The sequence below is a fragment of the Pelecanus crispus genome, unplaced genomic scaffold, assembly GCF_030463565.1.
Source record: "Pelecanus crispus isolate bPelCri1 unplaced genomic scaffold, bPelCri1.pri SCAFFOLD_247, whole genome shotgun sequence".
Lineage (NCBI taxonomy): Eukaryota > Metazoa > Chordata > Aves > Pelecaniformes > Pelecanidae > Pelecanus > Pelecanus crispus.
The window spans coordinates 4,070-20,150 of record NW_027461327.1 but is presented as its reverse complement, the minus strand read 5'-3'; the positions used below and the strand labels follow the sequence as shown (position 1 = coordinate 20,150).

Sequence of the window (16,081 nt, the reverse complement as noted above, 5' to 3'; positions counted from 1 at the left end):
GACCCCCCCATGGGACCCCCCAAACCCTGCATGCACCCATGGGACCCCCAAACCCTGCACCCACCCATGGGACCCCCCCCCAAACCTTGCAGACCCCCCCCCATGGGACCCCCAAACCTTGCACCCCCACCCATGGGACCCCCGAACCTTGCACCCCCACCCATGGGACCCCCAAACCCTGCACGCACCCATGGGACCCCCCCCCCAAACCTTGCAGACCCCCCCCCCATGGGACCCCCAAACCTTGCACCCACCCATCGGACCCCCAAACCCTGCACCCCCCCATGGGACCCCCCCCCCAAACCTTGCAGACCCCCACCCATCGGACCCCCAAACCTTGCACACCCACCCATAGCACCCCAGACCTTGTGCACCCACCCATGGGACCCCCCCCCCAAACCTTGCAGACCCACCCATGGGACCCCCCAAACCCTGCACCCACCCAAGGGACCCCCAAATCTTGCACCCCCACCCATGGGACCCCCAAACCCTGCACCCCCACCCATGGGACCCCCCCCCCAAACCTTGCAGACCCCCCCCCCATGGAACCCCCAAACCTTGCACCCCCACCCATGGGACCCCCAAACCCTGCACCCCCACCCATGGGACCCCCCCCCAAAACTTGCAGACCCCCCCATGGGACCCCCAAACCTTGCACCCCCACCCATGGGACCCCCAAACCCTGCACCCCCACCCATGGGACCCCCCCCAAACCTTGCAGACCCCCCCATGGGACCCCCAAACCCTGCACCCCCCCCCATGGGACCCCCAAACCCTGCACACACCCATGGGACCCCCCAAACCCTGCACGCACCCATGGGACCCCCCCCCCAAACCTTGCAGACCCCCCCCCATGGGACCCCCAAACCTTGCACCCCCCACCCATGGGACCCCCAAACCTTGCACCCCCACCCATGGGACCCCCAAACCCTGCACGCACCCATGGGACCCCCCCCCCAAACCTTGCAGACCCCCCCCCATGGGACCCCCAAACCTTGCACCCCCACCCATGGGACCCCCAAACCCTGCACGCACCCATGGGACCCCCAAACCTTGCACCCCCACCCATGGGACCCCCCAAACCCTGCACGCACCCATGGGACCCCCCCCAAACCTTGCAGACCCCCCCCATGGGACCCCCAAACCTTGCACCCCCACCCATGGGACCCCCAAACCCTGCACGCACCCATGGCACCCCCCCCAAACCTTGCAGACCCCCCCCATGGGACCCCCAAACCCTGCACCCCCCCCCCATGGGACCCCCAAACCCTGCACACACCCATGGGACCCCCCCCCCAACACTTGCAGACCCCCCCCCATGGGACCCCCAAACCTTGCACCCCCACCCATGGGACCCCCAAACCTTGCACCCCCACCCATGGGACCCCCAAACCCTGCACGCACCCATGGGACCCCCCCCCCAAACCTTGCAGACCCCCCCCCCATGGGACCCCCAAACCCTGCACCCACCCATGGGACCCCCAAACCCTGCACGCACCCATGGGACCCCCCCCCAAACCTTGCAGACCCCCCCCCATGGGACCCCCAAACCCTGCACTCCCACCCATGGGACCCCCAAACCCTGCACTCCCACCCATGGGACCCCCAAACCCTGCACGCACCCATGGGACCCCCCCCCAAACCTTGCAGACCCCCACCCATGGGACCCCCAAATCTTGCACCCCCACCCATGGGACCCCCCAAACCCTGCACCCCCACCCATGGGACCCCCCCCAAACCTTGCAGACCCCCCCCCATGGGACCCCCCAAACCTTGCACCCCCACCCATGGGACCCCCAAACCCTGCACGCACCCATGGGACCCCCCAAACCTTGCACCCCCACCCATGGGACCCCCAAACCCTGCACCCACCCATGGCACCCCCCCCAAGCCTTGCAGACCCCCCCCCCATGGGACCCCCAAACCTTGCACCCCCACCCATGGGACCCCCCAAACCCTGCATGCACCCATGGGACCCCCAAACCTTGCAGACCCCCACCCATGGGACCCCCAAACCTTGCACCCCCACCCATGGGACCCCCAAACCCTGCATGCACCCATGGGACCCCCCAAACCTTGCAGACCCCCCCCCATGGGACCCCCCCAAACCCTGCACCCCCACCCATGGGACCCCCAAACCCTGCACCCCCACCCATGGGACCCCTAAACCCTGCACCCCCACCCATGGGACCCCCCAAACCCTGCACCCCCACCCATGGGACCCCTAAACCTTGCACCCCCCCCCATGGGACCCCCAAACCCTGCACGCACCCATGGGACCCCCCCCAAACCTTGCAGACCCCCCCCCATGGGACCCCCAAACCTTGCACCCCCACCCATGGGACCCCCAAACCTTGCAGACCCCCCCCCATGGGACCCCCAAACCTTGCACCCACCCATGGGACCCCCAAACCTTGCACCCACATCCGTGCACACAGCCCCTTTGCACCCACACCCCCTTGCACCCCCACCCTTGCACCCACCCCCTTTGCACCCCCACCCTCGCACACCCCCCACCCTTGCACCCCCACCCTTGCACACCCCCACCCTTGCACCCACGTCCTTGCACACCCCCTGCCCTTGCACACACACCCCCTTGCACCCCTGCCCGTGCACACCCCCCCCCTTTGCACCCCCACCCTCGCACACCCCTGCCCTTGCACCCCCACCCTTGCACACCCCCACCCTTGTGCCCACGTCCTTGCACACCCCCCACTTTGCACCCACACCCTTGCACACACCCCCCTTGCACACCCCCACCCTTGCACCCATGGCCCTGCACCCCCCCCTTTGCACCCACACCCTTGCACACCCCCGCTCTTGCCCCCCTGCCCTTCGCACCCCCGCCCTTGCACACCCCCACCCTTGCACACACACCCCCTTGCACCCACGTCCTTGCACACCCCCCACTTTGCACCCCCGCCCTTGCACACCCCCACCCTTGCACACACACCCCCTTGCACCCACGTCCTTGCACACCCCCCACTTTGCACCCACACCCTTGCACACCCCCACCCTTGCACCCGCTCTTGCACACCCCCCCCTTGCACACACCCCCCTTGCACACCCCCACCCTTGCACCCATGGCCCTGCACACCCCCCTTTGCACCCACACCCTTGCACACCCCCACTCTTGCCCCCCTGCCCTTTGCACCCCCGCCCTTGCACACCCCCACCCTTGCACACACACCCCCTTGCACCCCCACCCTTGCACACCCCCCACTTTGCACCCACACCCTTGCACCCCCCACCCCTTGCATACCCCCGCCCTCGCACACCCCACCCCTTGCACACACCCCCCCCTTGCACCCACGTCCTTGCACACCCCCCCCTTTGCACCCACACCCTTGCACACCCCCGCTCTTGCCCCCCTGCCCTTCGCACCCCCGCCCCTCGCACCCCCACCCCTTGCACACCCACGCCCCTCGCACCCCCACCCCTTGCACACCCCCGCCCCTCACACCCCCACCCCTTGCACACACACACCCTTGCACCCATGTCCTTGCACACCCCCACCCCTCGCACCCCCACCCCTTGCACACCCCCGCCCTTGCACCCACGTCCTTGCACACCCCCCCCTTTGCACCCACACCCTTGCACACCCCCGCTCTTGCCCCCCTGCCCTTCGCACCCCCGCCCCTCGCACCCCCCACCCCCGCCCCTCGCACCCCCACCCCTTGCACACCCCCCGCCCCTCGCACCCCCACCCCTTGCACACCCCCGCCCCTCGCACACCCCCACCCTTGCACACTCACTGGGCCCCTTGACGAGCACCCGCAGCTCGCCGGTGCCGGCGCCCTTGGTGTGCACCTTGAAGTCGGCCACCTCCTGCACCCGCACGCCCTTGGGCTGCAGCCCCCGGCCCGTGGCCCGGCACGCCGAGGGGTTGCACGCTGCCGGCACGGACGCGCCCTCAGCACCCGGCAGCACCCATGGGTGCTGGGGGGGGTGCCCCGGGTTGGGGGGGGGGCCCCAGGGAAGGGAGTGGGGGGGCAGCGCTGGGGACGTGGGGCGAGGGGGGGGGGGTATGTGGGGATGGTTGGGGGACAGAGGGGTGACAGGGGGTCCCCAGGGGCGTAAGGGGGACATGGGGACACCCTGGGGACAGAGGGGTGACAGGGGGTCCCCAGGGGCGTAAGGGGGACATGGGGACACCCTGGGGACAGAGGGGTGACAGGGGGTCCCCAGGGGCGTAAGGGGGACATGGGGACACCCTGGGGACAGAGGGGGTGACAGGGGGTCCCCAGGGATATTAGGGTGCCATGGGGACACCCTGGGGACAGAGGGGTGACAGGGGGTCCCCAGGGATATTAGGGTGCCATGGGGACACCCTGGGGACAGAGGGGTGACAGGGGGTCCCCAGGGGCGTAAGGGGGACATGGGGACACCCATGGGGACAGAGGGGTGACAGGGGGTCCCCAGGGGCGTAAGGGGGACATGGGGACACCCTGGGGACAGAGGGGTGACAGGGGGTCCCCAGGGATATTAGGGTGCCATGGGGACACCCTGGGGACAGAGGGGTGACAGGGGGTCCCCAGGGATATTAGGGTGCCATGGGGACACCCTGGGGACAGAGGGGTGACAGGGGGTCCCCAGGGGCGTAAGGGGGACATGGGGACACCCGGGGGACAGAGGGGTGACAGGGGGTCCCCAGGGATATTAGGGTGCCATGGGGACACCCTGGGGACAGAGGGGTGACAGGGGGTCCCCAGGGGCGTAAGGGGGACATGGGGACACCCTGGGGACAGAGGGGTGACAGGGGGTCCCCAGGGGCGTAAGGGGGACATGGGGACACCCATGGGGACAGAGGGGTGACAGGGGGTCCCCAGGGATATTAGGGTGCCATGGGGACACCCTGGGGACAGAGGGGTGACAGGGGGTCCCCAGGGGCGTAAGGGGGACATGGGGACACCCTGGGGACAGAGGGGTGACAGGGGGTCCCCAGGGGCGTAAGGGGGACATGGGGACACCCTGGGGACAGAGGGGTGACAGGGGGTCCCCAGGGGCGTAAGGGGGACATGGGGACACCCGGGGGACAGAGGGGTGACAGGGGGTCCCCAGGGGCGTAAGGGGGACATGGGGACAGCCTGGGGACAGAGGGGTGACAGGGGGTCCCCAGGGATATTAGGGTGCCATGGGGACACCCTGGGGACAGAGGGGTGACAGGGGGTCCCCAGGGGCGTAAGGGGGACATGGGGACACCCTGGGGACAGAGGGGTGACAGGGGGTCCCCAGGGGCGTAAGGGGGACATGGGGACACCCATGGGGACAGAGGGGTGACAGGGGGTCCCCAGGGATATTAGGGTGCCATGGGGACACCCTGGGGACAGAGGGGTGACAGGGGGTCCCCAGGGGCGTAAGGGGGACATGGGGACACCCTGGGGACAGAGGGGTGCCATGGGGTCCCCAGGGATATTAGGGTGCCATGGGGACACCCTGGGGACAGAGGGGTGACAGGGGGTCCCCAGGGGCGTAAGGGGGACATGGGGACACCCTGGGGACAGAGGGGTGACAGGGGGTCCCCAGGGGCGTAAGGGGGACATGGGGACACCCTGGGGACAGAGGGGTGACAGGGGGTCCCCAGGGATATTAGGGTGCCATGGGGACACCCTGGGGACAGAGGGGTGACAGGGGGTCCCCAGGGGCGTAAGGGGGACATGGGGACACCCTGGGGACAGAGGGGTGACAGGGGGTCCCCAGGGATATTAGGGTGCCATGGGGACACCCTGGGGACAGAGGGGTGACAGGGGGTCCCCAGGGGCGTAAGGGGGACATGGGGACACCCTGGGGGTGTAAGGGACCCATGGGGACACCCTGGGACTGGTGGGTGACACGGGGACAGCCTGGGGTCAGAGGGGTGACATCAGGTCCCCAGGGACATAAGGGGGACATGGGGACCCCCTGGGGACCCCCTGGGGACACCCCAAGGACAGAGGGGTGCCATGGGGTCCCCAGGGATGTAAGGGACGCATGGGGACACCCTGGGACTGGTGGGTGCCATGGGGACACCCTGGGGGGGTGTAAGGGCGCCATGGGGTCCCCAGGGACATTAGGGTGACATGGGGACACCCTGGGGCTGATGGGTGTCACGGGGAAAACCTGGGGACAAGGGGTGCCATGGGGGTGCCCTGGGGCCACCACGGTCACCGATGGGTGCCATGGGGCAAGCTGGGGAACCGGTTGGGTGCCCTGGGGCCACCACGGTCACCAATGGGTGCCATGGGGCCAGCTGGGGAACCGGTTGGGTGCCCTGGGGCCACCACGGTCACCAATGGGTGCCATGGGGCCAGCTGGGGAACTGGTTGGGTGCCGTGGGGCCAGCTGGAGAACCGGTTGGGTGTCCTGGGGCCACCACGGTCACCGATGGGTGCCATGGGGCTAGCTGGGGAACCGGTTGGGTGCCCTGGGGCCACCACGGTCACCGATGGGTGCCATGGGGCTAGCTGGGGAACCGGTTGGGTGCTGTGGGGCCAGGGTGGGGAACCGGTTGGGTGCCATGGGGCCACCACGGTCACCGACGGGGGCCATGGGGCCAGGGTGGGGAACCGGTTGGGTGCCATGGGGCCACCACGGTCACCGACGGGTGCCATGGGGCTAGCTGGGGAACTGGTTGGGTGCCATGGGGCCACCACGGTCACCGATGGGTGCCATGGGGCCAGCTGGGGAACCGGTTGGGTGCCATGGGGCCACCATGGTCACCGATGGGTGCCATGGGGCCAGCTGGGGAACCGGTTGGGTGCCATGGGGCCAGGGTGGGGAACCAGTTGGGTGCCATGGGGCCACCACGGTCACCGACGGGTGCCATGGGGCCAGGGTGGGGAACCGGTTGGGTGCCATGGGGCCAGGGTGGGGAACCGGTTGGGTGCCATGGGGCCACCACGGTCACCGATGGGTGCCATGGGGCTAGGGTGGGGAACCGGTTGGGTGCCATGGGGCCACCATGGTCACCGATGGGTGCCATGGGGCTAGCTGGGGAACTGGTTGGGTGCCATGGGGCCACCATGGTCACCGATGGGTGCCATGGGGCCAGGGTGGGGAACCGGTTGGGTGCCGTGGGGCCACCACGGTCACCGACGGGTGCCATGGGGCTAGGGTGGGGAACCGGTTGGGTGCCATGGGGCCAGGGTGGGGAACCGGTTGGGTGCCGTGGGGCCACCACGGTCACCGATGGGTGCCATGGGGCCAGGGTGGGGAACCGGTTGGGTGCCATGGGGCCACCACAGTCACCAATGGGTGCCATGGGGCCAGGGTGGGGAACCGGTTGGGTGCCCTGGGGCCACCATGGTCACCGACGGGTGCCATGGGGCCAGCTGGGGAACCGGTTGGGTGCCATGGGGCCACCATGGTCACTGACGGGTGCCATGGGGCCAGGGTGGGGAACAGGTTGGGTGCCATGGGGCCAGGGTGGGGAACCGGTTGGGTGCCGTGGGGCCACCACGGTCACCGACGGGTGCCATGGGGCCAGGGTGGGGAACCAGTTGGGTGCCATGGGGCCACCACGGTCACCGACGGGTGCCATGGGGCCAGGGTGGGGAACCGGTTGGGTGCCATGGGGCCACCACGGTCACTGACGGGTGCCATGGGGCCAGGGTGGGGAACCGGTTGGGTGCCGTGGGGCCACCACAGTCACCGACGGGTGCCGTGGGGACGCCCCGGGCCGGGTCTCACCTTCAGCGATGTTGACGGTGAAGGGGCTCTTGGGGATCTGGGTGCCGGCGTAGGTGACGCAGACGGTGTGGGGCCCCTCCAGGACGGGCCGGTAGGTGCAGCGGTAGATGTTGTCCCCTTTGTCCTCCAGCATCACCTCCACCGTGTCCCGTCGGCCCTGAGGGTCCACGATCACCACCCCCACGTCGCCCGGGCCAGCCCCTGCCGGTGCCAGGACACGGGTTCAGTGCCACCGGGCCACGCCATGGCCGCGCCACCATGAGGACGTAGTCTCGGTGCCACCAGGCCACGCCACGGCCATGCCACCATGAGGACATGGCTCCAGAGCCATGGGGCCATGCCGTGGCCATGCCACCATGAGGACATGGCCCCAGGGCCACCTGGACATGCCACGGCCAGACCACCATGATGACAAGGCCTCAGGGCCACCCAGCACCACCATGGCCATGCCACCATGAGAACATGGCCCCAGAGCCACCCAGCCATGCAGTGGCCATGGCACCATGAGGACATGGCCTCAGGGCTACCCAGAACCACCATGGCCGTGCCACCATGAAAACATGGCACCCAGAGCCACCTGGCCATCCCACGGCCACGCCACCATGAGAACATGGCACCCAGAGCCACCCGGCCATGCCGTGGCCATGCCACCATGAGAACGTGGCCCCCGAGCCACCAGGCTATCCCATGGCCACACCACAAGAAGGACACGGTTTCAGTGCCACCCAGGCATGCCATGAACATGCCACCATGAGAACATGACCCCAGAGCCACCAAGCCATGTCGTGGCCATGCCACCATGAGAACATGGCCCCCGAGCCACCAAGCCATGTCGTGGCCATGCCACCATGAGAACATGACCCCAGAGCCACCAAGCCATGTCGTGGCCATGCCACCATGAGAACATGACCCCAGAGCCACCAAGCCATGTCGTGGCCATGCCACCATGAGAACATGACCCCAGAGCCACCAAGCCATGTCGTGGCCATGCCACCATGAGAACATGACCCCAGAGCCACCAAGCCATGTCGTGGCCATGCCACCATGAGAACATGACCCCAGAGCCACCAAGCCATGTCGTGGCCATGCCACCATGAGAACATGACCCCAGAGCCACCAGGCCATGTCGTGGCCACACCACCATGAGAACATGGCCCCCGAGCCACCAGACCACTCCATGGCCACAGCACCTTGAGGACATAGTCTCAGTGCCACCAGGCCATGCCATGGCCACACCATTGTGAGGACATGTCCCCAGAGTCAACAGACCATTCCATGGCCACTCCACCATGAGGACATGGCACCAGAGCCACCAGGCCAATCAGTGGCCATGGCACCATGAGGACACAGTCTCAGTGGCACCCAGGCATGCCATGGCCATGCCACCATGAGGACATGGCCTCAGGGCCACCCAGAACCACCATGGCCATGCCACCATGAGGACATGGCCGCAGGGCCACCCGGCCATGCCATGGCCACACCACCATGAGGACATGGCCCCAGCACCACCATGGCCATGCCACCATGAGAACGTGGCCCCAGAGCCACCAGGCTATCCCATGGCCATGGCACCATGAGGACATGGCCTCAGGGCCACCCAGAACCACCATGGCCACACCACCATGAGGACATGGCCTCAGGGCCACCTGGCCATGCCATGGCCACGCCACCATGTGGACATGGCCTCAGGGCCACCCAGAACCACCATGGTCGTGCCACCATGAGAACATGGCCCCAGAACCACCATGGCCACGCCACCATGAGGACATGGTTCCAGAGCCACCTGGCCATGCCGTTGCCACACCACCATGAGAAGATGGCCCCAGAACCACCATGGCCACGCCACCATGAGGACATGGCCCGAGGGCCACCCAGAACCACCATGGCTGTGCCACCATGAAAAGATGGCCCCAGAACCTCCATGGCCACCCCACCATGAGAAAATGGCCCCAGAACCACCATGGCCACGCCGTGGCCACCCCACCATGAGAAGATGGCCCCAGAACCACCATGGCCACGCCGTGGCCACCCCACCATGAGAAGATGGCCCCAGAACCACCATGGCCACGCCGTGGCCACCCCACCATGAGAAGATGGCCCCAGAACCACCATGGCCACGCCACCATGAGAAGATGGCCCCAGAACCACCATGGCCACGCCGTGGCCACCCCACTATGAGAAGATGGCCCCAGAACCACCATGGCCACGCCGTGGCCACCCCACCATGAGAAGATGGCCCCAGAACCACCATGGCCACGCCGTGGCCACCCCACCATGAGAAGATGGCCCCAGAGCCACCTGGCCATGCCGTGGCCACGCCACCATGAGAAGATGGCCCCAGAACCACCTGGCCACGCCGTGGCCACGCCACCATGAGAAGATGGCCCCAGAACCACCATGGCCACGCCGTGGCCACGCCACCATGAGAAGATGGCCCCAGAACCACCATGGCCACGCCGTGGCCACCCCACCATGAGAAGATGGCCCCAGAACCACCATGGCCACGCCGTGGCCACCCCACCATGAGAAGATGGCCCCAGAACCACCATGGCCACGCCGTGGCCACCCCACCATGAGAAGATGGCCCCAGAACCACCATGGCCACGCCGTGGCCACCCCACCATGAGAAGATGGCCCCAGAGCCACCTGGCCACGCCGTGGCCACCCCACCATGAGAAGATGGCCCCAGAACCACCATGGCCACGCCGTGGCCACCCCACCATGAGAAGATGGCCCCAGAGCCACCTGGCCACGCCGTGGCCACCCCACCATGAGAAGATGGCCCCAGAACCACCATGGCCACGCCGTGGCCACCCCACCATGAGAAGATGGCCCCAGAACCACCTGGCCATGCCGTGGCCACCCCACCATGAGAAGATGGCCCCAGAACCACCTGGCCACGCCGTGGCCACGCCACCATGAGAAGATGGCCCCAGAACCACCATGGCCACGCCGTGGCCACGCCACCATGAGAAGATGGCCCCAGAACCACCATGGCCACGCCGTGGTCACCCCACCATGAGAAGATGGCCCCAGAACCACCTGGCCATGCCGTGGCCACCCCACCATGAGAAGATGGCCCCAGAACCACCATGGCCACGCCGTGGCCACGCCACCATGAGAAGATGGCCCCAGAACCACCATGGCCACGCCGTGGTCACCCCACCATGAGAAGATGGCCCCAGAACCACCATGGCCACGCCGTGGCCACCCCACCATGAGAAGATGGCCCCAGAACCACCATGGCCACGCCGTGGCCACCCCACCATGAGAAGATGGCCCCAGAACCACCATGGCCACGCCGTGGCCACCCCACCATGAGAAGATGGCCCCAGAACCACCATGGCCACGCTGTGGCCATGCCACCATGAGAAGATGGCCCCAGAACCACCATGGCCACGCCGTGGCCACCCCACCATGAGAAGATGGCCCCAGAACCTCCATGGCCACGCCGTGGCCACCCCACCATGAGAAGATGGCCCCAGAACCACCATGGCCACGCCGTGGCCACCCCACCATGAGAAGATGGCCCCAGAGCCACCTGACCATGCCGTGGCCACGCCACCATGAGAAGATGGCCCCAGAACCACCTGGCCACGCCGTGGCCACGCCACCATGAGAAGATGGCCCCAGAACCACCATGGCCACGCCGTGGCCACCCCACCATGAGAAGATGGCCCCAGAACCACCATGGCCACGCCGTGGCCGCGCCACCATGAGAAGATGGCCCCAGAACCACCATGGCCACGCCGTGGCCACCCCACCATGAGAAGATGGCCCCAGAACCACCTGGCCATGCCGTGGCCACGCCACCATGAGAAGATGGCCCCAGAACCACCTGGCCACGCCGTGGCCACGCCACCATGAGAAGGTGGCCCCAGAACCACCATGGCCACGCCGTGGCCACGCCACCATGAGAACATGACCCCAGAACCACCATGGCCACGCCACCATGAGAAGATGGCCCCAGAACCACCATGGCCACGCCGTGGCCACCCCACCATGAGAAGATGGCCCCAGAACCACCATGGCCACGCCGTGGCCACCCCACCATGAGAAGATGGCCCCAGAACCACCATGGCTGTGCCACCATGAGAACATGGCCCCAGAACCACCATGGCCACGCCGTGGCCACCCCACCATGAGAAGATGGCCCCAGAACCACCTGGCCATGCCGTGGCCACCCCACCATGAGAAGATGGCCCCAGAACCTCCATGGCCACCCCACCATGAGAAGATGGCCCCAGAACCACCATGGCCACGCCGTGGCCACCCCACCATGAGAAGATGGCCCCAGAACCTCCATGGCCACGCCGTGGCCACCCCACCATGAGAAGATGGCCCCAGAACCACCATGGCCACGCCGTGGCCACCCCACCATGAGAAGATGGCCCCAGAACCTCCATGGCCACGCCACCATGAGAAGATGGCCCCAGAACCACCATGGCCACGCCACCATGAGAAGATGGCCCCAGAACCACCATGGCCACGCCGTGGCCACCCCACCATGAGAAGATGGCCCCAGAACCACCATGGCCACGCTGTGGCCACCCCACCATGAGAAGATGGCCCCAGAACCACCATGGCCACGCCGTGGCCACCCCACCATGAGAAGATGGCCCCAGAACCTCCATGGCCACGCCGTGGCCACCCCACCATGAGAAGATGGCCCCAGAACCACCATGGCCACGCCGTGGCCACCCCACCATGAGATGGCCCCAGAGCCACCTGGCCATGCCGTGGCCACGCCACCATGAGAAGATGGCCCCAGAACCACCATGGCCACGCCGTGGCCACCCCACCATGAGAAGATGGCCCCAGAACCACCTGGCCATGCCATGGCCACCCCACCATGAGAAGATGGCCCCAGAACCACCATGGCCACGCCGTGGCCACCCCACCATGAGAAGATGGCCCCAGAACCACCATGGCCACGCCACCATGAGAAGATGGCCCCAGAACCACCATGGCCACGCCACCATGAGAAGATGGCCCCAGAACCACCATGGCCACGCCGCGGCCACCCCACCATGAGAAGATGGCCCCAGAACCACCTGCCCATGCCGTGGCCACGCCACCATGAGAAGATGGCCCCAGAACCACCATGGCCACGCCACCATGAGAAGATGGCCCCAGAACCACCATGGCCACGCCGCGGCCACCCCACCATGAGAAGATGGCCCCAGAGCCACCTGGCCATGCCGTGGCCACGCCACCATGAGAAGATGGCCCCAGAACCACCATGGCCACGCCGTGGCCACCCCACCATGAGAAGATGGCCCCAGAACCTCCATGGCCACGCCACCATGAGAAGATGGCCCCAGAACCACCATGGCCACGCCGTGGCCACCCCACCATGAGAAGATAGCCCCAGAACCTCCATGGCCGCGCCACCATGAGAAGATGGCCCCAGAACCTCCATGGCCACCCCACCATGAGAAGATGGCCCCAGAACCTCCATGGCCACGCCGTGGCCACCCCCACCATGAGAACACGGCCCCAGAGCCACCCGGCCACGCCGCGGCCGTGCCACCACGAAGACCTGCCCCCCGTGCCACCCGCCGCAGCCCACCTGCCGTGTAGATGTCGAAGTAGGTGGGCTTGTTGGCCACGTTGCCCACGGGCTCCAGGCCGGGCCCGCGCGCCGTCACCTTGCCGGCGTCGCCCAGGGCCATGGCCACGTTGACGCCGAAGGGGCTCTTGTCGATGTTCTGCCCCGCGAACAGCACCGTCACCTGGGGGGGGGGGGACACGGGGGACGGGGAGGGGGGTCAACAGTGGCCGGGGGGCGTCCGTCCGTCCGTCCGTCCGTGCGTCCCCCACCACCGCCCCGGCTGGCCACCGGCACCTCGGTGACGCCCGCGTCGGGGACACGAAGTGGGACACCCCCCCCCCCCCACCGCCGCCACCCTGGGGACCCCCAGGGCAATGTCCTGAGGGGGTCCCCTGGCACTGACCCCCCCCCGGGGACCCCCAACAGCACGCCAGGGACCCTAATGGGACCCCCAGGGACCCCCAATGTCCCCCCAGGGACCCCCTATCGCAATGTCCCCCCCAGGGACCATAATGGGACCCCCAGGGACCCCCAATGTCCCCCCAGGGACCCCCAAGGGCCCCCCAGGACCCCCAATATCGCAACGTCCCCCCAGAGTCCCCCAATGTCCCCCCCAGGGACCCCCAATGGCCCCCCAGGGACCCCCTATCGCAATGTCCCCCCCAGGGACCCTAATGGGACCCCCAGGGACCCCCAATGTCCCCCCAGGGACCCCCTATCGCAATGTCCCCCCCAGGGACCCCCAGGGACCCCCAGTGTCCCCCCAGGGACCCCCTATCACAATGTCCCCCCCAGGGACCATAATGGGACCCCCAGGGACCCCCAATGTCCCCCCAGGGACCCCCAAGGGCCCCCCAGGGACCCCCAATATCGCAACGTCCCCCCAGAGTCCCCCAATGTCCCCCCCAGGGACCCCCAATGTCCCCCCAGGGACCCCCTATCACAATGTCCCCCCCAGGGACCATAATGGGACCCCCAGGGACCCCCAATGTCCCCCCCAGGGACCCCCAATGTCACAACGTCCCCCCAGGGCCCCCCAGGGCCCCCCAGGGACCCCCAAGGGCCCCCCCAGGGACCCCCCAATGTCACAACGTCCCCCCAGGGCCCCCCAGTGCCCCCCAGGGACCCCCCAGGGACCCCCCAGGGACGCCCAATGCCCCTCAGGGACCCCCCAGGCACCCCCAGTGCCCCCCAGGGACCCCCAATGTCCCCCCAGGGACCCCCCAATGTCACAACGTCCCCCCAGGGACCCCCAGGGACCCCCCAGGGACCCCCCAATGTCACAACGTCCCCCCAAGGACCCCCAAGGGCCCCCCCAGGGACCCCCCAATGTCACAACGTCCCCCCAGGGCCCCCCAGGGACCCCCAAGGGACCCCCCGGGGACCCCCAATGTCACAACGTCCCCCCAGAGCCCCCCAGGGCCCCCCAGGGACCCTCAAGGGCCCCCCCAGGGACCCCTGATGTCACAACATCCCCCAGGGACCCCCAATGCCCCTCAGGGACCCCCCAGGGACCCCCAATGTCCCCCCAGGGAGCCTCAAGGGCCCCCCCAGGGACCCCCCAATGTCACAACGTCCCCCCAGGGCCCCCAGGGACCCTGAAGGGACCCCCAAGGGCCCCCCCAGGGACCCCCCAATGTCACAACGTCCTCCCAGGGCCCCCCAATGCCCCCCCAGGGACCCCCAAGGGACCCCCCAGGGACCCCCCAATGTCACAACGTCCCCCCAGGGCCCCCAGGGACCCTGAAGGGACCCCCCAGGGACACCCCAGGGACCCCCCAATGTCACAACGTCCCCCCAGGGCCCCCCAGGGCCCCCCAATGCCCCTCAGGGACCCCCCAGGGCCCCCCAGTGCCCCCCAGGGACCCTCAAGGGCCCCCCCAGGGACCCCCCAATGTCACAACGTCCCCCCAGGGCCCCCCAATGTCCCCCCAGGGCCCCCCAGGGCCCCCCAATGCCCCTCAGGGACCCCCCAGGGACCCCCAGTGCCCCCCAGGGCCCCCCAGGGCCCCCCCAGGGACCCCCGATGTCACAACGTCCCCCCAGGGGCCCCCAATGCCCCCCCAGGGACCCCCCAATGTCACAACGTCCCCCCAGGGCCCCCCAGGGCCCCCCCAGGGACCCCCAATGCCCCTCAGGGACCCCCCAGGGACCCCCAGTGCTCCCCAGGGACCCTCAAGGGGCCCCCCAGGGACCCCCCAATGTCACAACGTCCCCCCAGGGCCCCCCAGGGCCCCCCCAGGGCCGCTCACCTTGTGCAGCCCCCCGACCTTGGGGACGTAGGTGACGCTGTACGTCCGCTTCTTGTCGTTGTTGGGGACCACCTTGGCCTGGGGAGACCCCCCCCCAAAAAAAACCAGCGAGGTGACGCAGAGCCGCAGGGTTTTGGGGCTGGGGGGGGGGGGGGGGGCACACGGGGACCCCCCCCACCCATCCCAAGGGGGTGCTGGGGGGGGGGTGGGGGTCCCCTACCTCCTCCGTGTGACCCTCGGGGTCCTCGACGTAGACCAGGACCTCGCCCACCCCCGCTTCGAGGGTCTCCACCGTGAACTGCGCCGGCTTCAGCACCACGTTCCCGTGGGGCTCGATGCCTGCGGGACCCCCGCGGGGGTCAGGGGGGTCCCCAAAACCCACGGGGGTCAGGGGGGTCCCCACGGGGGTCAGGGGGGTCCCCCACACCCACGGGGGTCAGGGGGGTCCCCAAAACCCACGGGGGTCAGGGGGGTCCCCCACACCCGCGGGGGTCAGGGGGGTCCCCAAAACCCACGGGGGTCAGGGGGGTCCCCACGGGGGTCAGGGGGGTCCCAACGGGGGTCAGGGGGGTCCCCCACACCCACAGGGGTCAGGGGGGGTCCCCAC

The 16,081-nt window shown here is 68.6% G+C and overlaps 1 protein-coding gene across 1 annotated transcript in view; it reads right to left on the bottom strand.

The window, feature by feature from the left end:
• Positions 1–15,813, bottom strand: part of LOC142596950 (filamin-C-like) — a gene marked incomplete at both ends in the record, with an annotated part of 41,072 nt that extends 25,259 nt beyond the window's left edge. Inside the window, 5 exons of the mRNA XM_075727392.1 lie at positions 3,756–3,893; positions 7,669–7,869; positions 13,241–13,403; positions 15,475–15,552; positions 15,695–15,813. Coding sequence (XP_075583507.1) covers positions 3,756–3,893; positions 7,669–7,869; positions 13,241–13,403; positions 15,475–15,552; positions 15,695–15,813 — 699 coding nt within the window. The remainder of the gene's footprint in view (positions 1–3,755; positions 3,894–7,668; positions 7,870–13,240; positions 13,404–15,474; positions 15,553–15,694) is intronic.
• Between the last annotated feature and the right edge of the window lie 268 nt (positions 15,814–16,081).